The 10,981-nt window shown below is 35.5% G+C and overlaps 1 protein-coding gene across 10 annotated transcripts in view; it reads left to right on the forward strand.

The window, feature by feature from the left end:
- NEK7 (NIMA related kinase 7) overlaps positions 1-10,981 on the forward strand; it is a 124,981-nt gene that overhangs the window by 24,610 nt on the left and 89,390 nt on the right. For 7 of the 10 annotated variants that reach the window (XM_073356759.2, XM_073356757.2, XM_073356761.2 and 4 more), the window contains 2 exons: positions 9,600-9,681; positions 10,099-10,167. The exons of 1 other annotated variant lie outside the window; for it this stretch is intronic. In XM_073356759.2, coding sequence (XP_073212860.1) covers positions 9,625-9,681; positions 10,099-10,167 — 126 coding nt within the window. In that variant the 5' untranslated portion in view covers positions 9,600-9,624. Of the gene's footprint in view, positions 1-9,599; positions 9,682-10,098; positions 10,168-10,563; positions 10,646-10,981 lie in introns of all 10 variants that reach the window. 2 more of the 10 variants (XM_073356760.2, XM_073356758.2) reach the window with 2 other exon arrangements.

The raw sequence follows: 10,981 nt of genomic DNA on the forward strand, positions 1-10,981 counted from the left end.
AGATACTGCTGACTGCTTCTTATTTACAATGTCACCTGAAAGTGAGAACAGGCTTTTTGCATGGCACTTTTGTAGCCAGCTTTGCAAGGTATTTACGTGCCCGATATGCTAAATATTCATATACCCCTTCATGCTTCAGCCACCATTCCAGAGGATATGCTTCCATATTGATGATGCTCGTTAGAAAGATAATGGGCTAATTACATTTGTGACACAATTCTCCCCCAAGGAGTTCAATGTCTCCTGTTCTGTTTTACCCACGTTCTGCCATGTATTTCATGTTATAGCAGTCTTGGATAATGACCCAGTACATGTTCGTTTTATGAACACTTTCAGAGCAGATTTGAGAAAATGCAAAGAAGGTACCAATGTGAAATTTCTAAAGACAGCTACAGCACTTGACCCAAGGTTTAAGAATCTGAAGTGCCTTCCAAAATCTGAGAGGCACGTGATGTAGAGAATGCTTTCAGATGTCTTAAGAGAGCCAACACTCCAGCGCGGAAACTACAGAACCCGAACCACCAAAAAAGAAAATCAGCCTTCTGCTGGTGGCATCTGACTCAGACGATTAAAATGAACATGCTTCAGTCCACTCTGCTTTGGATTGTTATCGAGCAGAACCCATCATGAGCATGGACACATGTCCCCTGGAGTGGTGGCTGAAGCATGAAGAGACATATGAATCTTTAGCGCATCTGGTACGTAAATACCTTGTGATGCCGTCTACAACAGTGCAGTGCGAAAGCCTGTTCTCACTTTCAGATGACATTGTAAACAAAATGTGGGCAGCATTATCGCCTGCAAATTGTAACCAAACTTGTTTGTCTGAGCGATTGGCTGAAGTAGCACTGAGTGGACTTGTAGGTTCTAAAGTTTTACATTGTTTTATTTTTGAATGCAGTTATTTTTTGTACATAATTCTACATTTGTAAGTTCAACTTTCATTATAAAGAGATTGCACTGCAGTATTTGTATTAAGTTGTAATAAAAATAAATATAAAATGAGCACTGTACACTTTGTATTCTGTGTTGTAATTGAAATCAATATATTTGAAAATGTAGAAAACAGAATACCATTTATTTAATTTTTTTTATTATTGTTTAACAGTGCGATTAATTGTGATTAATTTTTTTAATCACTTGACAGCCCTACTATTTTTATGAAGAAACAAACAGGTAGTTATTGTAGTTACAAAAATTAGACTAAAATTTGTTCTCCCATCTTTATTCGATTCCCCTGTAGTCTGAGAATTTCCACTGTTTGTATGGGTCTTTCTCACAGCAATGGAGTTGGGAAAATAATTTTTAGAAAAAAGGGCATATGTTATGATAAAACCACATGGGTAGATGCAGTAACCGAAACTACTTTTTTAATTCACTTATGCAATTGATTTCATTTTGATAGCGTTGTTTTAGCTGGGTTTGTTTCTGTAACTCACTTATTAAAATCAGAATACTAAAACTGATTTGGGATAAAATATGAAAATTCTGCATGTATTACTGTAATTTTTGACATGTTTCAATCTGGTTTTCTGACCCCTAATACTCTGTATCTGTAATTGTTTCTGCTACATTATCTTCACTATGCAGTGTATTTTCTATTGAATTATTGAAAAAATTTGAAAATTAATATTAAAAATGTATATTTTTTACACTTGTAAAAGATAATGTTTATCAGATAGTAAAATAAGAACATATGAGACACTGTACTCTTGAGTTTTTTCCTACAATATTCATTCAGTAATCATTTGTAATATACAACAAGGGATTTCTTCTCTTTGTTGTCACATTTAAAATTTTTGCCATCTGTGCTTAACTTTTGTAGTGTTCCATTTGAGTAAGTGAAACCATCTAAGGTCGAGGGAAGGTATTCTAGAACCACTTAACAAGCCTGGAATACGAGTCCCAAGGGTAGAGAGAGGTTTTAATGACCAATTTGTATGCCAATGTTTTGTGCTGTACTCATGTCTCTATCATGTTATCCACCCTGGTGTATCTGCACATGATTGCTTTTGCTACAGCCTTGATTTACAGCTGGTAACTCCAAATAGTACATATACTCAGAGTAAATATTATCTATGTGGATTAACATCCTTATAGATGGAGAAACTGAGGCACAGATAGGTTAAATTACTTGCCCAAGATCATGCATGTCAGTGGTGTACTCCACAAAGGTTGCAGAAGGGCCTTCCTCACATCTTCCTTGTTTTTTGTCTCCCCCCGCTCCCCCCCCAGACTGTAATAAGGTTAAGCAGGATTTGTGGTGTTTGCATATTACAGAGGGTAAAAAACAAACAAAACAAAAATAATATAAACAATGTATTGATGGCAAAGTCTGCAAAACTGTACTAATATTTATGTGGGCAAAATAGTTGAAAATAATAAAGAAACTTGTTTGGTTTTTTTGTGAGGAGGCCTTAAGAATACACATTAATGTTCATTTTGCATTGTTGCACAACATGTTAGTTACCCAGAACATTTCAGGAAAATAGAATCTGAGTTCCTACTCTCTGGGTTTTATAATACATAGCATGTTCTCTCTGTGATTAAAGGGAGAAGGAGTTAGTCTCTGAACCACAACACGAACAGAATGCTACTGATGTGTGCAGGAGACTGTCTGTGAAAGCAGCTGTCTGTTCACAGGCAAAGCCTGTCAGAAAAAAGGAAAGTACATTGATTACTTGCATACAAGATAGTCTTTGTTGATGGTTTACTGCATTTCGGTCATAATACTGGATTTTTAGTTTTGGTGTGACTGTTCTTAGTCTGCATGTCCTGTATACTCGGTGGTCAGACCAGATGATCATAATGATCCCTGCTGGCCTTAAAAAGCTATGAATACCAAACATACGCTGTTTTCATGCTATCTTCTAGTCTATCCTTGCTTGGCTGTGCCATAAAAGACAAGTCTTTGAAAAGGGCAGGAAGATTTATAAGCATTCTCATATGGTGGTTTGAGTCAGTAATATTAATAAGGATTCTTCACATACTATTTAATTCTTTCTCAGAGGCTTCTTGCATACTAGAATGTGAAATATAGTGAAATACAGTGTTTAGATATTGTAAATGTCAGGTTATCACATTAAGTAGAATATATGCCATACTACTATGGTCTGTAGTGTGGTAACCTGAAATCAAGGGACAGGTGTAGGGGAGAAGAAGTAGTGATACTCTCCAAACTCTGCCCACGAATGGCACCAAAATGAGATGCTGTAAATAGTAGGTTCTGCAGAGTTTATATGATCATATGATCAGTATTTTTTTATGCTCTGTAAAAGTAAAGTAGTTAGCAACGTTGACCTTTTACATCACCATCATTAGGTTTCAGAAATACCGCCACATTGAGATGGATGGAGTCAGCTCATACGTTTCAGGTTGTTGCAGACATCACAATGACTGTCACATCTGTTTCAAATTTTGAATGATTTCTTAGTAATCACAAGGGCTAGAGGCAAGTTCTTTTAAATTGAAGCTTGGATTCAGGAACATGATACAGATCCAGGAGAAAGTACTGTCTTACTGAGCCCCCGAGAACCATCCCATTTCAACCTCTGCCAAAAATATTGTTTTCCAAAGGGAAACCAAGACAGTGGAGAATGGTAACCTGCCAGAGCTGGATCAGATATCCAGATAATATGTAAGGTGTACAGACATAAAAAGCAATAGAAGGAGGCCTTTACCTATAACAAAAACAAGCTCAGGAAATATTATCCTCAGGGGGGGAAATATAAAATCAAACTACTGTAGTTCAGCCAGAGCCATACAAATATTAAGTTTGATGGTCAAACTTAGGAAAGAGGTAAAACGCCATCCAGGTAAGAGCCTGAGCTAACTCGTCAGTGAGGACATACCTGTATTTGTCACTCCCATGCAATGCTTCAGTATAAAGCAACCTTGAAGTCTGTGCTTTCTATGGCTGCTCTTCATTCTGATTCGCAATTTTTGCAACATGACTTTTATAAAGAGATAAGATCAGATATTTTGGAAAAAATGTTTGAAGTATTCTAAGCAGCTCGAAAGAAGTATGGTGCCATGTGTTACAAACCCTTTCTGCTCTGCACGCCATCTCTTAGTCTCTTAATTTTTTAAGAGTGAGATGAATGAACTGAAGTATTTTTTGAGTCATAAGATCACTTAGTATGTAAGTATTGTAGCTTTGTATATGTAAAAAGAATTTCAGTATCTACAGTGGTTGTTTTTCGGTTTATAAAATAAATTGAGGCCCTAGTACAGGGAAATTCAGGCATGGAGAAGTTGAATAACTTACCTAAGATCACAAAGGTAATCCATGACAGACTCAGAAATAAAATCCTTGATTATTTTGCATCCGAGAAGGAAAACTGCAGTAGTTCTGTTTCTTCAACATTTCCAAATAGTCTTGTTTCAGAGTCAGTGGAACTGGCTGCAAAATATAATTGTATTTAATCAAATAAGTACCCACCATGTATTAATGCTTTGTTCCATGGAAACAACAGAGTTTATGAATCAAGGCAGGAGTTTTGAGCCTGCACTTCAGTAAAATTCTTAAGAGCATAACTATGTGGTTATATTCCTCTACATTTATCTGTTTAAAGTTCTATTATAGTAGTAAGAGTGGTGATTGTAAAAGATATTTTCTGAATGTAATGAGATTTTGAGATGTGCCTTGTAACGTTGAGCTATGAGCTCTATAGGAACGGTGTGCTAACAAAGGGCAGCCCAGTTTTAGTGCCTATTGTTTAAAGCAGATCTGGAAAATAAAATCCTAATTTATTCTTTGATTTATATAATAATCAAATCCAGTCACTAAAGCCAAATTGGTAAAGAAAACTAAACAGAAAGGTAGCTAGAGCAAAGTGAGGGAAAGTTTTGATGTCACTGTTAGAGAAAATGATTGGAATAGTACCAATAACAGGTTATTAAAGGTTCTGTTTTTGTAAATGATGTTGTAATTGCCTTCTGTCACGTTTTTAAAGAAATTCCAGGATCTATTACAGTGGTTAAAGGACTGTTAAAATAAAGAACTAACTGAAAATATAGATTCTTAAAACACAATCTGTGACTTGGGTTATCTCTGGGATTTGTCTGATTGCAAGACAACTATGGTGTTAAAGACGTTGATGGACTTAATCAGGGTATTTCAGTGTTCTTTAGTGATTAAACATACAAAAATCTAATTTTCAATGGAAGCTACCACTGTACTGTGAGTCGTCGAACCCACTGCAAAATACAAATGAAAGATGTTACATATCCTGCAAAGAATTGCCAGTATTGGCCTTGTCAGGCTTTTTAAATAACAGGGTCTGACTGCCAAGTGTTTTGGAACAAACAGCAGCTGCCAGCAATTTTCCAGTTTTATCACCATATTCATTCTAATATTTTTAGAAATCTTAATAATTTTTCAGTGTCTTCTCCTGGCAGGGGGCCAAGGCTATCATGAAATTTTGCAGATGATTAGTAAAGACTCTCATTAACAGATTGAGCAATTCCTCTAGCTGTTTTTCCCCCTGCGTCGTCTTTACTCTACATCTTTGTTTGCTTCTTCTTGTTTTAAGGATTAGTTTCACCCCCCTGAAAGTACTGTTTAGAACTACCTTCAGATTTCATTAATCTCTGCATTAAGTGCAGCCAGCATTCCAAAACTGTGCACTAGTTGCACAGAAATGCTGAGGATAAAGAGAAAAGAGATTGAGTCCCAACAGTCCGTTTGGTTTGGAACAGCCACAGGGCAATAGTATGGTTTGATACCACTGTTGGTAAGATATTGGCTGACTTCTTCAAATAAAGGAGTGAAGATGAGATCAGGAATGTGTCATTCCTGATAAATGATTACAGTTGGGCCAAAACCAACCTTTAATTCTGCTCTTGGCATTTTAGGCTTTGACTGTTACCAGTAACCCTAGTGTTTCTGTTTTCCTGCAATTATCATAGTATCTATCCATCCACTCACTCACTCCTGTTCATTTAATTGCTGATGTTGCTACCAGGTTAAAGTTGTACTCTCCATTTTATTTCTCAACCCTCTGCCCAGTGGTAACTTCTTTCAGACATAGAAGCTATACTTCTCTAGTTCAAGGTAATGTCCCCCTCCATAGTGTTTGTTAACTAACTGTTACTGAAATTCAATACAAAGAACGTCAAGAAGAGTGTCTATCCTGAGAGTTTAAAAAGGATTTACCTCTGCTTTTAGAATTAATAGGTGGAAATTGTATTCCTACCTAATCTCTCTGTTCATGGTCTGGACAGGAAGGATTACTGAAAATTTAAAAATTTCCAGAAGAGAGCTATGGTATAAAACTGGTACTTAGAGTGGCATAAAGAACTTTTCTGATTAATCTGAAGGAAAACCAAACTTTACATAGGGAAATTGTTTTGAAAATATATGATCATTTAATGAGAAATACATACCTTTTGGTAGTTCCCACTTTTTTTAAATGGGAGAATGTTTTTAAGTTACACTTGTACATTTGTGATCTGATTTTTATAATAATTTGTAGAAAAGTCTTTTATTCCCTCCAACTAAAATGTTTGAGGTAAGTACTTCCTCATCTGTATGTCAAAGCTACATGAATTAAGCCTTTAAAATGGTAACAGAGAAAATAACTAGCTAACTATAATCCATTATTGGTTACTTTTACATGGATCCTGATCTTTACGTTTGTTCATGCATGTTTCTTCTTGATACAGATTTTCAAGCTTGTTGATAAATTGTATAGTCAGTTTCTTGATCACACTTTGGTTCGTTATGAAATATAGTCAAGAGGCCAAATAACAAGTGTCTGGTTTATTGCTCGAAGCCAATAATAATATAGTACAGGAAAATGGTTCTATATGATATCAGACTCCAATAAACCATCTCATACAGCAATGTTACATCCACCTTGTGTGGAAGGTGTGCTCCCAAAGTTGCACATTTCAGCTGATATTATTTATATGATGATTTTACAAGTTCTACATCTCTTTACACATCACTAAAATCGCACACATCTGTTTGTTTGGGTGGTTCTGTTCTTATCTTTGCTTTGGATTCTAGCATTCCAGGTACTGGTCCATGAAGGTACTTCCCTTGCTTGTATTAAGGGCAAGTCTACACTTAATATGCTGCAAGGGGTTTAGGTCGTGTGGATTTTTCACACTCCCGAGCGACGTAATTATATTGACATAGGTCTGTAATGTAGACCAGACCGAACACATAGGGAACTTGTCAAAATCAGGATGCATTTGTTCTGTCTTCTTATGCCAGATGCTTGCTTCAGCAACTTCAAGGTGTTATGGTATACTTAACATAAATGAACAGGATTATGGTGTAGGCCAGTTTCTGTTATATCATTGTTACAATATTTGTGCTTAATGCATACATATATATAAAAAATGGTGTGGATAATGCATATATTATTATATATATTATGCTATCATGCATATATTAGTGAACAAGCTTGACTTTATGGTTTATTTTTTAATGTATTAATATGTACAAGGTTAATAAATATATATATATATATATAATTACTTCTAGAAGAGCAGTGTATTGGGATATTTTTACATCCTGTAAAGCGACTGTTGTATTATCATTGTGACAATTTTTTAAAAAAATTTCTTGGTAACCTTATCATCATGATGTGCAGTCCTTTAAGGAAGATTACGCAGCTGTGAATATTAGCTATTTGTTAGACCTTTTCTGTAATATTTGAGATTGAAAGAGGTGTGTTTTTTTTTTTAAATGCACCATCTCTATGCTAGTAAGTGAGGAATTAATCCTAATACGCTATTTTTTTTCAAATTGTCTAAAAAATTCCTGGCAAGTTTTCTTTAATGCATTTTTTAGTTTGGAGGCAATACATCTTATAATCTGTGTTTCAAAGGTTGTTTTAGTCAGTAGGTGGGTTGGGTGAAGAAAACTGTTTTTGCTTAGCAAGATTTTCTTGGTATTTATTAAGCTTAATTCAAGGATAAATAACTTAATTAAAGTTATTTATTATTGTGTTCCTATTTATATTGTACTGTGCCTGGAGGTTATCCTTTCTAGACAAAGAGCTCTTTCTTCTGGCCGAGTCAAATTTATTAAAACATCCAGATAATAAAAGGACCAACATACAATGTAAAACTTGTTCATGGGGGGAAAAAAACCCTTGAAACACACAATTAGCTTGTGTGTCTAAAGATAAAGTTACAACATTAAAGTGTATAGTGTTTTCAAATCTTCGAGGCGTATGCTTACATAAATAACACTTCACTGCAACTGTCTCATCTTACAGAAAACTGATATATGCAGTATATTATAAGTGATACCTTTTTGGTTAAGACTGCCTACCTCTTTCCATTGTAAGCCTCTGTTTTCTGTTGCATTAGCTTAAGCTATTTGTACTGAAATTTTCCATGCTTGTTCTCTCTTGGTTGGCATTTTTTTTAAAGGTTTGAGCAAAAACGATAGAGTTGTTTTCCGGAATGAGGTTAGTGGGGGGACAAACAGGTAGATTTCCCAATTTTAAAACACTCTCTAGATGGGTTTTTACAAAACAACTTTAGTGCTTCGTGGTTTGTAGTAGGAACTTGAAATTTGGGAAAGGAACGGTTCTGAAGTGAAAGAGAAGTGACTTTTGCTGTTCCTATGAAAAACCTTCCAGATTTGGCCAAGTTACAAGCTTCTGAAAATCCCTTTCTATTCATGTGCATTAGAACACGTTCACCTCCTGTCTCTTAATTATATGAATGTTCCAACTGCATTGTATATAATTCCAGGTGCTAATGAGCCTTCTATATCATACCCAGACAATATGGACAGAGAGAGAGCTCCACAAGGCATATAGACAAAACAGATGCTTCAGGTGCATTCCCTAAATGAAATACCATTTTGCCTTGGTAAGAGTTCATTTGGCTGTGAACCAGGACACAATGAGTTTTAAAATCTACTCCTTCCTATCCTTCATTGTTAACAATTGTGCGCTGTTTGGACTCTTCATATTAATCGAGATCTCATACCCCTGTCTTAGGATGCAGGCAAGCATTCTTCTTTGCATTTTACAGATGTGGTAAAATGGCTCAACTTCCATGAAATTCAGAAATGAGTGAATGTTACGTAAACAACAAATACCACCCAGAAGTCTTAACTCTATCCCGTTTTAGCCGCTCTCACACTCCTGTCCCAGAACCAAGATATTTTGTCTAGCAAGTACTTGTGCAACCACCTGTCTACTTCTAGTGGCTGGTGCACACAGAGAATGATGGGGTATTATTGCTTTTGTCTAATGAAGTCACTTGTTTAGTTCAAGTCGTAGATGTTTGTGGTATGGATCTGACAGTCCCAAATTCAAACTCTCTGCTGATGACTTATGCGGTTGGGGTGATGGAATTTCTTTTTTTTTTTTTTTTTTTTTTTGTGTGGTCCTTTAAAACAAAAACTAGAGAATCCCCTCTCAGAAAAAGGGCTAAAATGTTTTAATGCTTGCAAAGTCAAGCATACAAATTAAAAAAAATTTCTAACCGTGAATTCATTGTGTACTGAAGCACAGTAAAATAATTTAATTGCATTATTATAATTGAAGCACAGTAGAAAGTGGTACAGTGAATATAAACATTAACTAAATTGCAATTTAATGAATATACATGTATTGTTTTTGTAGAACATAAAAAGCCCCGTTTGATACAATGGATGAACAGTCACAAGGCGTGCAAGGGACTCCTGTTCCACAGTTTCAACCACAGGTACTTAATTTTAATAGTCTTCAAGAACAGAAATAAATGGATTTAGTAAATGGAAGAACATGTTAAAATTAACAAACAGAACAAATTCCAAAAGGTTATTGTTGGTATTTGAATACTTTTTCTTTTCCATTATACAATGCCATTCTAAGAGGGTAGGTTTTTACTGCATTTAGTGTGTTCAGCATGGTATTCAAGGTAATAATTGATTATTTTAATCAAGTTACTTTTGGGGAATCACATAATTAGTCATCAGTAGTTAATAAATCAGATGCAATGTTATGAGATCAAGTGTCTTTGGATATTGGATTGTTTAATTTGGATTTTTCTGTCTCAAGGCATTCGTGGAGAAAAAGAAGCCATAAAGAAATGTAATATCTCATTAGTTATCTTGAAATTCAATGACCATCTGCCCTCTAGTTCACAGAAAAAAGCTGCTTTCTTTTTTGCCTCCTGCTGCATCACCAACTGGGAAAAGTTGGAGTGGAGGTGAGAGGCAAAAATGAAAGTAATTGTTTTCCTATGAGGTATCAAGCTGCTAAACACTATATATTTCCACATTATAGCAGAGTTACCAGATTTATTTCAGATTGCTCCTTTTAACCTTCTGTTCTTACACTTCCCATTGGTGATCCTATGTGGGTTAGTGCCTTCCCTTGTTGAAAGTGGACAAGGGAGATTCACAGTTACAGGTTTCAGAGTAGGAGCCGTGTTAGTCTGTATTTGCAAAAAGAAAAGGAGTACTTGTGGCACCTTAGAGACTAACAAATTTATTTGAGCATGAGCTTTCGTGAGCTACAGCTCACTTCATCACTCATGAAAGCTCATGCTCAAATAAATTTGTTAGTCTCTAAGGTGCCACAAGTACTCCTTTTCTTTTCACAGTTACAGTAGTTCTATGACCAGGGGATGTGAGGGAAATATAACCATCCTTGCGGTTGGATTGATGGTATGACTCAAAACAAAGGTAAGATTATCAGGCAATAGATAAGTTGGCATACTGCTTATTAACATTCTTCTAAAAATGTTGCTTCTGTTAATAACATTATTTAAAAACCTTTGGAAAACAACGCTCTAAGCTCTGATCTTGCAAAAACTTATAAAGGTGCTTTGCTTTATGCACTATGAGGAGTTACATGTCAGTCAATAGAAATCCTCATAGTAAAGTTAAACAATTGGGTAATTCTTTGCAGGACCAGGACCATAACTGGTAAGTTTGTTTGTTTGTTTGTTTGAAGCATTAGCCTGAATAATAAAGGTGATATGGCAACATGTGGTTGTTCTTACTTATATTGTCAAAAAC

This window comes from Lepidochelys kempii, chromosome 8 (genome assembly GCF_965140285.1).
Source record: "Lepidochelys kempii isolate rLepKem1 chromosome 8, rLepKem1.hap1, whole genome shotgun sequence".
NCBI lineage: Eukaryota > Metazoa > Chordata > Testudines > Cheloniidae > Lepidochelys > Lepidochelys kempii.